Source organism: Protomyctophum bolini (assembly GCF_963924005.1).
Source record: "Protomyctophum bolini genome assembly, chromosome: 11".
Lineage (NCBI taxonomy): Eukaryota > Metazoa > Chordata > Actinopteri > Myctophiformes > Myctophidae > Protomyctophum > Protomyctophum bolini.
This window is the reverse complement of record NC_137872.1, coordinates 31,536,101-31,551,931: the sequence shown is the minus strand read 5'-3', so window position 1 is coordinate 31,551,931 and position 15,831 is coordinate 31,536,101. Positions and strand designations below refer to the sequence as shown.

Here is a 15,831-nt window from a genome sequence, read left to right as displayed (position 1 = left end):
TCGCCTGACGTACGGACAGGGGTTTCTAGAACTCCACGGGGACCGCGAGGGGAGTGGGAAACATGTAGCATCTGGTACGTATCTTCATTTACAGTGTGTGCCACATGCCGTTCTGCCTGCAGTCACTGCAATTACTCACACCATGAAAAACCACAGGCAACGGATGCGTGCGTGCGTGCGTTGTTGTGACACTGGCGCTGACGCAAAGACGAAGAAGACGCCAACATTTTGGCAAAAAGCAGGTATGGTGTGAATTTGTAAAACTTCATAGCTGGAACATTACGTGTCAGTTTCTTTTTAATTATTATTATTATAGCGTTCAATATTTCACTTGGAAAAGTACAACATGTGTTGTTTAATTTGCCGTTAAGGTTTTTTTTTTAATACTGTGGCTCTGACATTTCAAATGTCTCGTGCACACTGTCATCAGGCTTAATCCCACTACTTCTTGTTCACATAATGATGATTCTATTCTATGCATTGTTAAATACTAGACCGCTGAGCACCAGCCTACTCGGGAACGATGCAATTCAGGGAAGATGCAAGTTGGAAAAGCATGTCCCTCCCAGTTACGCAATCACCGTTGTACCTGTACTTGTTGTCAGAGTGCCTGTTTGCCTTGTCTGTGTTCCCTTTTATGCCTGGAGATTTTGTCCCTTGAATGCCCATATATGGAGTTCCGTGTCATGCATGCCCAAATACGGAATCTAGGCCTAGTCTATGACGTCATATTGATGACATCAGCCTACTATTTTTGACCAGCTGCCTTCAGACATGACGACAAGTCTTACTCGACTTATTAACGTTTGTCCACCAACTGGAGTGTGTAAATAATGGTGACAGCCCCTCTCTGACCTCACCTCTTTGCAGCTCTTGGTGCCGATGAGGCGAGCGATGGAGCAGAAGTTGTTGTAGTAGGTTCCGTGCAGCACTCTGAACAGAGACTGCTCAGCGCCGCTCCACTGGACCAGCACCTCCGTCTGGAGGCCGGCCTCCTCCTCCACCGCACGCAGCTTGGTGGGAGTCTGACTGCGGGAGTTCTCCTCTGTCGAGCATGCACGTGCACACACACACACACACACACACACACACACACACACACACACACACACACACACACACACACACACACACACACACACACACACACACACACACACACACACACACACACACACACACACACACACACACACACACACACACACACACACACACACACACACACACACACACACACACACACACACACACACACACACGTTTGTTACTATACTTTTGAGAACATTCAAGTTAAAGTTAAAGTCCTACTATTTGCCACATACATTACTGTTATGCGAGATTTGTTCTCCACATTTGACCCATCTCTCGGAGGGGCGAGCCGCAGCCCTGCCGCGCTCGGGAGTAATTGTGTAGTTGATCTGACCCCCCCCCCCAATCGAACCCTTGATGCTGAGTGCCAAGCAGGGAGGCATTGGGACCCATTTTTTACAGTCTTTGGTATGACCATATATTTTTTTATCACATAACCCAAGCCAAATATAGCTGATCTACAAGCTTACAGCGTGTCGCATTGTGAGCTATTTTCAGTACGACACACGCGTGCATGTATAAAACAGGAATAACTCCTAACCCGCAACGCTTAAACCTAACTCCAACCTGAATATTTTCCTAACTTTAAGACCAGCTCCCCAAATAATGTTTTAACCATAAAGCAAGCATTTCTCTTGTCAAATTGTCTTCACAAAAGGTCTAGTTCTCAAATTCTACTATTTATATACTTGTCCCTTGCCCACGCACTTATGCATACACTTGTGCACACACTTATGCACTTATGCACGCACGCACGCACGCAGGCAGGCACGCATGCATGCACGCACGCACTCACTCACACAAGGCCATTGGAAGTTCACGTTAGCTTGACGGATATTTGACACTTTGCGTTCATACACCCACGGCGGTTCAGGGCAGATCAGTGAATGTTGCTTGGCAACAGGATGAAATGCAGCACTGCTGTATTGCGACACGGCTCAGTCCCGGGAACGCTTCTATATACGTGTTGTTCAGCAATCTGTTTTCCTTACGAGGGAGAGAGAGAGAGGTTCTGCTGAGTCACTGACCAAATGTCAGCAGTTTTCTAATTGTCTGTCTGTCGTGGCTTACAGTGAGGCCTGTTTGGTACAAAGAACAGAAGGGGGGGAGAGAGAGAAAGAAGGGGATAAACTGCCACAGGAGAGTGCTCTCCCTCTCCTCTCCCTCTGCTCTGCTCTCCCTCTGCTCTCCCTCTCCTCTCCCTCTGCTCTCCCTCTGCTCTCCCTCTCCTCTCCCTCTGCTCTCTCTCTGCTCTGCTCTCCATCTCCTCTCCCTCTCCTCTCCCTCTGCTCTCCCTCTGCTCTCCCTCTGCTCTGCTCTCCCTCTGCTCTCTCTCTGCTCTGCTCTCCCTCTGCTCTCTCTCTGCTCTGCTCTCCCTCTGCTCTCTCTCTGCTCTGCTCTCCCTCTGCTCTCTCTCTGCTCTGCTCTCCCTCTGCTCTCTCTCTGCTCTCCATCTCCTCTCCCTCTCCTCTCCCTCTGCTCTCCCTCTGCTCTGCTCTCCATCTCCTCTCCCTCTCCTCTCTGCTCTGCTCTCCCTCTCCTCTCCCTCTCCTCTCCCTCTGCTCTCCATCTCCTCTCCATCTCCTCTCCCTCTCCTCTCCCTCTGCTCTCTCTCTGCTCTCCATCTCCTCTCCCTCTCCTCTCCTCTCCCTCTGCTCTCCCTCTGCTCTGCTCTCCATCTCCTCTCCCTCTCCTCTCTGCTCTGCTCTCCCTCTCCTCTCCCTCTCCTCTCCCTCTGCTCTCCATCTCCTCTCCATCTCCTCTCCCTCTCCTCAACCTCTCCTCTCCCTCTCCTCTCCTCTCCTCCCCTCCCCTCCTCTCCCCTCCTCTCCTCTCCTCTCCCTCTGCTCTCCCTCTCCTCTCCTCTCCTCTCCTCTCCTCTCCTCTCCTCTCCTCTCCTCTCCTCTCCTCTCCTCTCCTCTCCTCTCCTCTCCTCTCCTCTCCTCTCCTCTCCCTCTGCTCTCCCTCTGCTCTCCCTCCACACGAGGATGTCAAAAAGAAAGAAACCAAGCTCAAAGGAGGGCCCGCGGGGAAGGGAATGTTTGTTTTGGGGCTGGAGCCTGCTGCTAAACTGATGGTTGGCTTATTTTGTTTGGAGGGGTGAGAGAGAGCGAATGGTGAGCTGAGAGAGAGAGACGGAGGAGCAGAAACAAAGTCGAGCTCAGAAAGTGTTTTCAAACTGTCATCTCCGGCCAAATTTCCCCTTTCTGAAGTGCTCTAGTCAGTTATTTGAGTCGGTGCCATTAGAACAGATGCGGTGGAGGTTTACTGTAAATGACGCGTCCACTACTTAGTCATACACTGACACACTCAAATAAATATATACAGCTGTACTGCATTCATAGAGGAGAGAGTACAGACATTTATTTCTTTACACTCGTCATGATTCTAACTTACAGTCGATACACCACAATGGAGTTGTGTTATCGTTGACCGCTTCAATGGGTGTATTTGTCGGTGGATATGGAAAGTGGCAGCAACTGTTGAAACTTGACTGTAAACCAGCTATTGTGCTGCTGGGAAATTCATGAAGATTGAGCAACTGCGCGGTCTATTTCCCACCTAACATTCTATGAGAAACTGTTTTTGCTGGACCGTGAACTACGTAATTTTGGAGAAATAGCAAAGAATTGTTGGCCCATCACAAGTCGCGTGTTGCAGCCGTTGTGAGTGATTAGAGGAATACGTGGGGAAGAATAGCATTTCTATAACATATACCGTATTGTCACCCACTTCGAATGTTATCAACGATAAGTATGTTCTTATGGACCATGCAATAACGGCAATATAGACTTTCCACATACCGCCTACCGCGGGTAGGTGACAAGGAAATGCGGAAGTGAAATGACTGCCGCAGAAGCGAAAACATTCATGTTCAACTTTTTTGCCAGAAATTGGAAAGTGGTTTTGGTGGTGCACTCTATAGTGGTCACTCAAAATGTTATTAGAATTCGGGGGTTGATTGGACGTCTTGGATAATATCCGAACAAGATGCTCTCTCTCTCTCTCTCCTACCTGAGGAGGAGGCGGTCTCGTGGTCGCTGTCTCCCTCCATCTTGCCTCCGTCCTCGGCAGAGCCCGACGGTCCAGAGCTGCTGGAGCTCGGGGCGCGGGGTTGTCTCCGCCTCCGGCGAGACCGCTGGGACGGCAACATACTCCGGTCCGCAAACTCTTTAGCCCCTTTCTTCAGAGGAGAAACACAAGGACCGGTGACGAAATGAAAGAACCACTGAGAAGGAACAGTCGGTGACTAGAAAACAAGAATGAAACGGTGTTTGGTAAACGAGGGGGCTTGACGATGCACACCTGCAGCAGGAAACAGTCCAGGCCACAGGGCTCGGTCTCCATGCGAATTTCTTTGCTCTTCCTCTTGTAAACATTTGGGGTGGCGTGGAAAGCTTCGGGAACAACAAAGAGACATTCCTTGATTTATGCAACAACAGAACAACAACAAAAGAACAGCATAAACAAATACGGTAGGATGTTAAGAGAAAGCATGGGGAGAAGTTAAATAAAACCACATCCAATAGGGCATAGCAGTGGCCGTGCATGGTCTTCTGGTTGCACGGGAAAATTGTCCATTCATTTTTCCCATAGAGATTTACAAAAATATTTATATCAATTGTTTTAAGCCTAGAATCAAAGGCATCCAGGATCCTGGTGAATCTACTGAATCATGACCATAGAATCTTTGATTCTGTGACAAATGTAATGTTTAATTAAAATCGCTAAACAAGGTGTAATTATTAAATGTAGTATATCGTATAATAAATTACTCAATTATATCTTTTCACACCGAGTGGCGCACTACGAGCTTGTAGGTCTGCTATTTTTGAAAAGTCGAAGAACGACTGACATAGAAACATAGCTTTTTCAGAAAACTGTCAGGATGTATAGAAGGCATTTTTAGAATGATTCTTACGGTGGAGGAAGCAGTCGTACTTGAAGCAGCGCCTGCAGAAGAGCGTGTGGAAGGAGTGCAGCGCCTGCTCTCGCTGCACAGACTTGGCGAAGGGTCCGTCCATGTTGGGGGTGCAGAGGGGGGGCAGCTTCACCAGGCTGGAGGGTTCCAGGAGGTCCTTGTATCTGCATTCACATTTACATTTCCTTTTAGTCCTAGTCTTTTGAGTGACATTTCATTTAGTTTTAGTCATATTTTAGTCACCTGAAATGTTTAGTGCCTAATTTTAGTCAACTAAATGTCATACGATTTTAGTCGACTAAATCTTCCCTCTGCTCTCCATTTAGTAATCTGATTTTGATTACTAAAATGCTGACAAACATTTTGGCGGGGCTTGATGGCGATGCGTTGTGAGCTTGTAGGTCTGCTATTTTCAGAGCGCAACACCTGAGCGTCTTCTCCACTATACCCTCCCTAACATTTTTGTCTAGTTTTTATTTGTTGACGAAAAGGTCAGTATATTTAGTCTTAGTTTTAGTCATCACATGGCAATATCTTTTTTATCTCGTTTTAATTTAGTTTTCGTCAGTGAAAAAAGGTAGTCAAAGAGTACAACCCGTGCTGTATCATGAATTATTGTCCCAGCTAGGGGATCTTATAGGCTGCGACACAAAGCGTAGTGGATTCACTTTTACTGTATATAATTAGGATCATGTACAGTATACTGCTAATCTGTAAGGATTGAAGGATTCACAACATTTAAAAAAATAATAATCTTACTGCGTGTTGTGGGGTGTCCTTCCACAGAGTTCATTATATTTTCTGCTTATATGCCGTGTGATGCCTTTCTTTATGCATCCGGACCCACGACATCTCCTATCATGCACTATTTAGTGGATGACACCCAGCTGAATAATGCCACACGTGTTCCTCTCCGAGAGCTCTGTACATTTACAAAAGTCCCCGTTATATAACAGAGCTTAGAGCGTGCACCTGGAGGTGTGAGAAATGGAAACTCCTTTGACTTGAGGGCCCCGATTCACTAAGCTATTTAAACCCATATTGTGGGTGTAAAGAAGTTTGGAAGATTCCTTTACACCCATATTTTGGACGGACGGAAAGGAATTTTCCAAACTTCCCACGTCTGATTCAGTCATCTTTTTTTGTTGGTGAGTTTTGCGGAAGGCCGCTCTTTCTCAAGTCTGCTCATGGGACCAAAGCTTGCTGTATGCCATTAGAAGTCCTTATCTATAGACTATACTAACGTGGGAAGTTTGGAAGATTCCTTTACACCCAAAATATGGGTGTAAACAGCTTAGTGAATCGACCCACTTCAGTGTGTTCATTTCAGGGGGAATTTGGAAGAGGGTTGTCAATAGCTCTTTCAGATGCTGATGCCACTGCTCCCTTTGAGTGAGCATTATTACTTTAGAGCTCTGAATGTCTCCATGGTGAATACTAAGCAACAAGTCCCCTCAGCATGCACAGAGATGCCTATACTTTCACTACCAGTGGTACTGGAAAGTTACGTAAAGTACATTCACTCAAGTACTGTAATTTTGGGGTATTTGTACTTTACTTGAGCAATTACCATTACTTTTATTTCTACTCCACTACATCTCGGATCCAAATATTGTACTTTTACTCCACTACGGTTATTTGAAAAGTAAGTAACTAGAAAAGTAAGTAACTAGAAAAGTAAGTAACTAGTTACTTTGTAGATTTTCATTATTATTACAAAACATACATTACCCACTTGAGCCTATATACATTTTGGCCATTTGAAAATAGCCGATCTACAAGACCACGAAGATTTTTTTTTTATACATTTTGAACTTGTGAAATATCAGTACTTATCACTTTTAGTAGGCTACTTTAATTATATTTTGATGCCGATAGCCCGATACTTTTGTACATTTTGAATACGGGACTTGCAACAGAGTACATCTACATTGCAGTATTGTTACTTTTACTTAAGTAAAACATTTGAGTACTTTCCCCACCACTGCACCGTGTCTTACTTCTCCTTCAGTTCCTCCATGGTGCCCTTGTAGGGGAACATGGCGGCGATGGCTGTGAATATCTTATCGTGTGGGATCTTCTTACTGCTGGACAAATCCCTCACTGTGGTGGACGGACGGAGACAGAGAGAAAAGACAGTGGACAATGAGAGTTAAGTTATCCAGGTCATTCAATCGTCTCCAAGCAGCAGGTGTTTTCTATTCCAGATTCACAAGTGTGTGAGTGTGTTTCCCACAATGCTCCAGGCCAGTTGGAGTGGACTGTCTGTGTATGTTGTATAGCCGGCCCCGGAAATCTCATCAGTATAATGGCTGGGATGTATAATGTCACTATGTATGAGAATTAGGGTACACAAGGACTGTACATAGTACTGTATCCTTTAGTGTAAAGCCAGATTTTTTATGTACTTGTCACGTGCAAAAATAGCTGATGTACAAGCCTACAACATGGTGCACGGTGACGATTTGTGAGCTTGTAGATCGGTTCTTTTCGATGTGTGGCACCGGCTCACGCCTAAGTATAAATCCGGCATAATCCTGACAATAGGCTCCCAAGGTTGCACATGTCTCTCACTCTTTACTTGTGCTGTGTGAGTGTTGTATAGAGATACGGCCTAGTTTCCCATAAAGCACTGTTGGCTGCAACAGGTCAACAGGTTCTGTAATTAGAGCCGGGCCATATCAGTGACATGGACAAACAGGTTCCCTCACACACTGTCCCCAAACGGCGGGACACGGGGACCTAAAGTAAACAATGCCCCGTGCCAACACACTGCTGTGGTCTGTGACAGCCATGGATGCATGGGGTAACCTCCTGGGCTGGCACCAGGACAGTGTAACATGGAGACCAGTGACAGCGACGTTCAAACTTTGACCGGATTTCTCTTGCAGAATTATTACAGGAATCTTACACCAGGGGGTCATTCATCGCCATGCTGGCTTGTGGTGGACATTTCTGTCAAAATTAAAACAAATTCCTCACAAAATGAGCGGAGAAGAATATTACCATAAGCACATAAAGATCTATAGCCCTGAATGACCATAACAGGTCTGTAACTCTGAGAGTGTTCAAATGGAACCAAGTGGACCCGTAAGGGGGTCCTTGCAAATAAAGCATTTGAGAACCACTAGTACTAGTAAATCAGTGTCATACATATTCTGAAGAAAACCTGGAGACTGACTTTCTCTTGGGTCTTATGATCAAAATGGGAACACCATAATGGTGTGTAGAACCCAAAATCAAAAATGTTGCTACACAGACAAGGCCAGGTATTTGCCAAGGACACATTTATAATGAATTGCATTTTTATAGCGCTTTTCCAAGTGCTCAAAGCGCTTTACAATGGTCTATTCATTCATACACTGGGAGGTGAAGCGGCGAACAGTCGGCGCCAGCGTCCTCACTTCCCACATTCACACACCGACGGTGTCTTGCCCAAGGACACTTCGACATGTGGACAGGAGGAGCCGGGATTCGAACCGCCGTCCCCCCGGGATCATTGGACGACCTGCTCTACCTCCTGAGCCACAGCCGCCCCTGTGTACGGACATATTAATGACCCCTGATCTAACACATACAGCCAGCACCATAGGCGGCGGGTGAGTTTTACCTTTGGGTAGGCTATAGAATTGCGTTTGGGGGGGACTCTCGCGGCCGAGCGAAGCGAGGCCGCCGCCGCGGATTTATTTATTTATTTATTTCCCAGATGGTCTAAAAATGAGTTATTTAGCATACTTTTACCAATGAATTAGCCTATACACAGACAACGACTTTTGGACGTCTTTTTCTCAAGTCTCGAGTCAGTCAGTACTCAGTGTAGATTACCCGGCGGTGTTGCTGCCCCTCCGGGAGTCGCGGCTCATGGCTCTACAGACGGCACAGAGACAGCAGTCACTCCGCTGAACGTGTCAGTGTTGCTGCAGTGGTGTGAACTGTGAACCGTGCAGCCTAGGCACTGGTGCTGCTGAGTTCTGACACAGCCGACTCACAGCTTCTTCTTCTGAATTAGGCTACTTTATATTTGCATTGAAAAATACATTTTGCTGTTTCCCAAAACAAACCAGCGCGCGGCCGTGCGCTACTCTTTGCTACAAAGCGACTGGAAGGACGAGGTTTACACTGACATACCAATAGTAGTCAATCATATGCTGTATAGTGTATAGCCTATCCGATCAGCGATCACCAGGGGGCAGCGACAACACACACACACACACAATAGCCTTCGATAATGCTGCGCACATATATTATATATATTTAAAAAAATATCCAGCATAATTTTTGGGAAGGCTAAGCCTTCCCTAGCCTTATGCACCCGCCGCCTATGGCCAGCACCAAAGATCCCTTCTTTTACATCCACCCCGCAGCTACAGTAGACAACACACCAGCTCCAGTACGACACACCAGCCAGCTATGACGACGCACCTTCATGAACACTCCTCCTCTTCCGCTTGAAGATGGCTTTGGTCTCCTCCGAGCCGTCCGACGACGAGCTCTTCCTCATCGCCCTCTCCTCGTCTTTCTTCTCCGCCGCTTCGTCGATCCGTCCGGGCTCTTCGTCCCCCGCCTCGTCCTCGTCTTCCTCGTCCTCCTGGTCAGAGTACTGGCTCAGAGCCTCCACCAGCTCCTTGAAGATCTCGTCGTTGATGAACCCCCCGCCTGCACGGGACGAAGACAGAATGACCATCAAAACCATCATACATTTTTATGTTTTAATTGAACTTTGTGCACACAATGTGTCACGCCAGTCGTGACACATCGCGATGTACCACAATGATCAGCATATGTGCAACAAGTGCACGTCGGAAATAATTGAGACATCAAGGCAGCATGTTGAGTGTCACAGTCACAGCATCTGGCACGCAGCCACACACACATACACATACACATACACACTCACACACACAACACATACACACACACGCAGACGCAGACACGACGCGCACACACACACACACACACACCTTTGTCTCCGTGGACACCGTCATAGTTGTCGATGAGTTCCTCCAGGAAGGCTTCGTCCTGCTCCAGAACCTCGTCCCCCATGTAGGGGATGTTGTGCAGGAACGTCTCATCCTCCACCTGCGCAGGAGCAGACGGAGATGTGTGTGAGCGTGCGTGCGCATGTGTGTGTGTGTGCGCGCGCGTGTGTGTGCATGCGTGCCAGATGTCAACTTAACTCACTGTAGCAACAGTGTAAGTATAGCTTTGCATACAGTAGCTTATTTTCTTTTTCAGCAGCATCCTGGTGACAGATATGAGTCAACCAACCACTTGCTGAGCAACATTACCACAATGTCATGGGTTCCAGTCTGCCTTAAGGTCACCCAGCTACTATACACTCTCCTTTGTCTGCTTCTTAATTGTCGTTAAAAAAAAGGATGCATTTCACTACTGAAACCCTCACGTCACTGTTATGGTCATGTCATATTAGGCAAACATTCTGCAAAAATAGCTGATTTACAAGCTTGTAGGTCGGCTATTTTCATCAAAGCTATCTGGTGTAGAGATCGAGGGAAAGGAGTACTTTGTTGACCTCGGTCAACGAAGCATTTAGGGTTGAAGTGGGTGAAAATATAATATGATCTACTTCATCATACCATGAAGTTGTTCTGCAGGGGCGACCAAGAGTACATGAAGGGGATTCCCACCACCAGGGAGAGTGGCTTCAGGACAGTGCTCTGAGACTTGAACGCAGGGAAACCAAACTCCACCATACACATCTGTATCACAAAGAAACATGATGAAACCAAACTCCACCATACACATCTGTATCACAAAGAAACATGATGAAACCAAACTCCACCATACACATCTGTATCACAAAGAAATAGGATGAAACTCCACCATACACATCTGTATCACAAAGACAGATGATGCAACACAGGCTACACCTTATGGGCATTTTAACTTTAAGACTTATATGTCATGTGCTGTTAGACTTCTTCTAGTCATCATCACTTTGTGGTTTATGCAATACAGACTGTCCCTGTGATATCAGTAGGAGAGCTCTCCCAGTAAAACAGGGCAGAAAAGGCTTGAAAAGATGACTAGTCTTGTTATACTACTACTTTGTCCAAGACCGGCCGTTCCAAATAAGCACAGTAACAGGGTTATACTAATAGAGCTGGAGCAGTCAGGGGAGCTTCGTGAACCCAGTCCTGTCATACAGTCAGGATTGTTTATTGACGGGATAGGATAAAGATCTGTTCTTTTCTCACCCTCTCTCTCACCTTCTTGCCAGGCGCAGCTCCACCAGATGTAGACACAGGAATGGACTGAATCCTGAGCTTGGACCAGTCTGCGTTCAATGCATTTGTCTGCTGTTCAATCTTCTGCCTGTTGGACATAAATAGGGCCTATAGAGGGGGGACGATGACGACACACACACACACACACACACACACACACACACACACACACACACACACACACACACACACACACACACACACACACACACACACACACACACACACACACAACACAAAGGCTGACCTTTAGATCAATTTCCATAAGCCTACATTTAGAGCATAATATGAAAAGCAGCTCTGCTGGCTCACCTTGACCTGCTCGGCTTTTCGGAGGCGTTTGAGCTGACGGAGGCGCATGTACTCCGACTTGACCCTCCTCCTCCACTCCTGCTGGCTGCGCGAGGCCGGGGGCCGAGAGGCAGGCTGACTCTGAGGAGGAGGTGCAGGGTCTGGGGGTGCTGCAGGCGCCCCCGGGGCCACTGCAGGGGCTGCCGTGTCCTCCATGTATGGCTCTGCTGCAGGCAGAGGTGCAGGGACAGGTGACAAAGCAGTGTGGGGTGAGTAGGTGTAGGGCTGTCACGTCACAATTATTTATTTTAAATTCATTTTGAGGATAAGCCCCTTGAGTGTTGAGATACATCATCTCGTTTTCGAGGGGGTCCTCACGTTTAAGTTGACAATAAATTGTCACACAAATGATTGCGATTAACGATTGAATTGTGTTTTTTTGCATTGAATATTGGAATGTTACAATTAATTTGTATTTCTGTTCTGTCTTATAGGCTTCGTAATCACAAATTGCACAGGGCAGATATGTGGTCTCTGCAGGATCTACAGTCACGAAGTGACATCTTATAGATTTCTGCAAAATGTTTGAAAATGTATGGACATTTTTCAACATCGAAAGGATTGATTATGCAAAAGAAAATACAAATAAATTGCAATTAGTGTAAGAAACAATGTAATAATTGTGACAGGTGAGTAACCATGGAAGGAAGATAATTAGTTTTTAAACAATTTATCAAAAACCCAAAGAATAACAAAGTATAACACATTTGATAATTCCTTTTAAGTCACACTGTTTTCTCTAGTCTCCTTTACACGTCGCACGCGCGCGCGCACACACACACACACACACACACACACACACACACACACACACACACACACACACTCTCTCTCTGAAACTTCACTGTTCACATACATGCAGTAGGCCTACTATGTGCGTGTATTAGTTAGAACGACTGCCCCCCTGTGTTGGCAAAACAACATTGTGGTCTACAGTCAACAAGCCATTACTATGAAACCCAGTGCTAACTGAAACGGTTTCTCTCAACGATATTCGCCATCTTTCATCGTGGGTGTGGGCTGCAGGGCATATAAGTTCATAGACAAAATGAACGCACAGGACAGGAGAAAGTGCATGGGGAACCATCTCAAATTTAACATCAGCAATAGCCTGCAGGACACGTTTTCGATTTCCAAGTGCACATACATATTGCACAGGAGAAGTGGGCGTGCCTCTTCCTCCCAAAAGCAAAAAACGGAGAAGCCAGAAAAGTGCGTAGTTAGTACAGTTTTTCCTGCATTTCTTCTTAACCGACCTTATGCACACCTCCTCTCGTCCGTTTAATCTGACACACATATTGATATTTATACATAAAACCTGCAACGATCCAATAATACTGAGCCTGCATGCAGGCAGCACACGTAGCCTACACTGTTCTTCCTCTGGACAGATGAGTCGAGCTGCACGTATAGCTACAGCCATGGCTTTCGTGTGTGTAATGTTTATATATATATATATATATATATATATATATTTAAAAAAGCTGCAGTCTCATTGAAATTAGGCAACGTACGATCCATTTATTATTCGGTACTTTTAAGACTGCGGCGATCTGCCGCAGCTATACAACACTTAAGGCTCGCGTTTACTGTAAAGCTCATTTTTCATGTCAACATGTTATTCTCGTGGGTGGACGGACGTGAATCATGCATGCGTGTGTGTGCAGTGCAGTCAGTGTGTGTGTGTGTGTGTGTGTGTGTGTGTGTGTGTGTGTGTGTGTGTGTGTGTGTGTGTGTGTGTGTGTCGCAGTTACAAATACCTTATAATCCTCCTCGTGTCCTCCTCTCTCTCTCCTGCCTGATATGCGGCTGCTGCTGCTGGGACCAGAAGAATCCGCAAGGCGATGATAATAACTCCTCTCCTCAGTCAGACCCAATGCATGGAACGCTATCTCTCTCGTCTCTTATTGACGCAGATGATGTGGAATTGTGAATGATGTCCACAAGCACCACCAGCAGATCTGATCCAGGCACTACGTTTTCTCTGTAGGCATGGTTGGTGGGTAGGCGTGAGAGATAATGTCCTTGTAGTAGTAGTAGTAGTAGTAGTAAAGAGGGAGCTGCAATTATTTAAAAAAAAAGCTGCTGCGCACTTTATGGTTTGGTTGGTTGAGGCAGAGAGGCAGCGAATGAAGGGTGACGTCTTTATTATGATCATACTACTAGCCTATACCAGAGTAACAGTCTTGGAAGAAAAGTAGCGTGCGTGCTTACTGCTTACAGCATGGGCATTTAGCATGCACCGCGGATCTGATGTCGTGGTCTTCAATTACTGGAAACTAAATAAATCACCAGCTGACCATTAAAGTATAGATATTATTTTGCCTACCAATGGATGACTACTAGTAGTAGTAGTAGTAGTAGTAGTAGTAGTAGTAGTAGTAGTATTATACTTATCATTACCCTTATTGTTATTATTACCCTTATTATTATTATTATAAAATAATACTATTATTATTATTATTATATAAAATCAAATACATTATTTGTATAGCCAAAAACAACAACAATAACAATTTTTAACAGATGTGGCCCGCAGTCAATTTACAATTTACAATTTAGGCATTTAGCAGACGCTCTTAATCCAGAGCGATTTACATTAAGCAAGAACAAAAAAGCATGGGAATACATCACATAAAAACATTTATCATGAAACATGCGTAAGCTAAGAAAGTAACAGTGGAATATCTATATAATGAAACTATACGCGCATATGTACTATGACGTGCTATGACTAGGCCTACATACAATGCAATTATAGTGCTGTCTACATGACTCTGCAGTCAGAGTCAGACTATTATTTATTTCCACATCTCCATCTCCTTTAGGCTATTGATGGACGGACAGGCTCATCCATTCCATTCCATTCCTCCAGGCAGAAGCACGTTATTCCGTGCGTGTTTATACTGTCTACTCTGGACGTGTCATGTAGTGTGGGCTACAGAACAGAACGCAGCAGGGACGAGTCATCAAGCACGATTCATACTTCGTTGCGCACGTCGAAAACAGCCGAGGTTGTGAGCAGCGTTGCCAGATTTTGCGACAGAAATAAGCGACCACCAGGTCTATGAAAGCCAATCTGAGACCCCATCGGCAAATAAAGGAGAAACAGCGCCCTATTTTCCTTTGAATTGACGGAGTCAGTCAGAAAATTGGAGTATTATGCAGATTTCTTTTGTGGGATAGAAAACTGTGGAAATGAACCAATATTTGATGTTTGTTCTAAAAAAATAAAAAAATAAAACCTTGTTAGAAAAAAAGAAAGAAACTAGATAAAGTGCAAATCGGCACAGGTCTCCACCAGGGCAGGTCAGGTTGTGGCCTCCTGGTGGCGCTATAACAGGCCGTTGAGGAATATTTGGGGCAGAGGTTAGTCGTTGGCATCAAGGGAGTGTGTGTGCAAAGTTTGGCAAAAAACATACTCTCCCCCGGCCCTAGGCCTTCGGCCTGGTGGAGACAAAAAAAGCCAGCCTGTTGATCAAATATGCTAAGATCCCCTGACCTGAGTGGAGTCAACTGTCTGTCTCAAGAGACTAATGAAAACAAGCCCAGAACAAGTAAAGCCACTGACTCCAGTCTACAGTCAATTGAATTGAATTGAATTCAATATAGCTTTACTGGCATGAGAAAACACACATTGCCAAAGCAAAAGTGGAACAAAACATTCAATCCATTTCCACAATTAAATGAGTAAATTGAAATCTAATATTCATCAGCTATTTGAAAATAGCAGATCTACAAGCTCACAACACGTAGCTATGCAAGACGCGTTTTGAGTTTGTAGATTGGCTATTTTTGCTAAAAATATTGGGAAATGTTTTATTTATTTTTATTTTAGAAGAAAAAAAAAAACAGGTCCCTGGCAAAACATTTTTCAGATGGGGGTCCGTGGACAAATACATGGGGCAGGCCGGGGACCGTGTGGTCCTTGACATGAAAATGTTTGAGAACAACTGGTTTAAACAACATTAGGAAACAAGCACAAATAAGCAAATAACTATACACTTTAGAAACAATTAAGCCCCAAAAAGTGTAGCCACAACTATAACTTCACAGAAAATCAAGCCCAAATAAAGTCGCTTATAATAAGCAGACATGGCAACTCTGTTTGTGAGGTTGTTTTTCGTTGCGCAACACCGTCGTACGAAGGAGCATGAATTGGGCTTCACACAGTGTCCTCCAATGCGCATGCGTCGACTTGTTAAAGCCCTCTTGCTA

The 15,831-nt window shown here is 45.3% G+C and overlaps 1 protein-coding gene across 5 annotated transcripts in view; it reads right to left on the bottom strand.

The window, feature by feature from the left end:
• The window catches only part of ezh1 (enhancer of zeste 1 polycomb repressive complex 2 subunit), a gene marked incomplete at its 3' end in the record, with an annotated part of 25,280 nt that extends 11,379 nt beyond the window's left edge, over positions 1–13,901 (bottom strand). For 2 of the 5 annotated variants that reach the window (XR_013964857.1, XM_080775808.1), the window contains exons 1-11: positions 13,374–13,900; positions 11,575–11,780; positions 11,233–11,370; positions 10,612–10,734; positions 9,976–10,093; positions 9,437–9,670; positions 7,015–7,117; positions 5,015–5,178; positions 4,399–4,490; positions 4,108–4,276; positions 861–1,045 (exon numbers count right to left, since the gene is read on the bottom strand). Coding sequence is in view for 4 of the 5 variants with exons in the window: in XM_080775808.1 (XP_080631934.1) it covers positions 861–1,045; positions 4,108–4,276; positions 4,399–4,490; positions 5,015–5,178; positions 7,015–7,117; positions 9,437–9,670; positions 9,976–10,093; positions 10,612–10,734; positions 11,233–11,370; positions 11,575–11,769 (1,521 nt within the window). Of the gene's footprint in view, positions 1–860; positions 1,046–4,107; positions 4,277–4,398; positions 4,491–5,014; positions 5,179–7,014; positions 7,118–9,436; positions 9,671–9,975; positions 10,094–10,611; positions 10,735–11,232; positions 11,371–11,574; positions 11,781–13,373 lie in introns of all 5 variants that reach the window. The other 3 variants (XM_080775809.1, XM_080775811.1, XM_080775810.1) reach the window with 3 other exon arrangements.
• Positions 13,902–15,831: the final 1,930 nt, after the last annotated feature.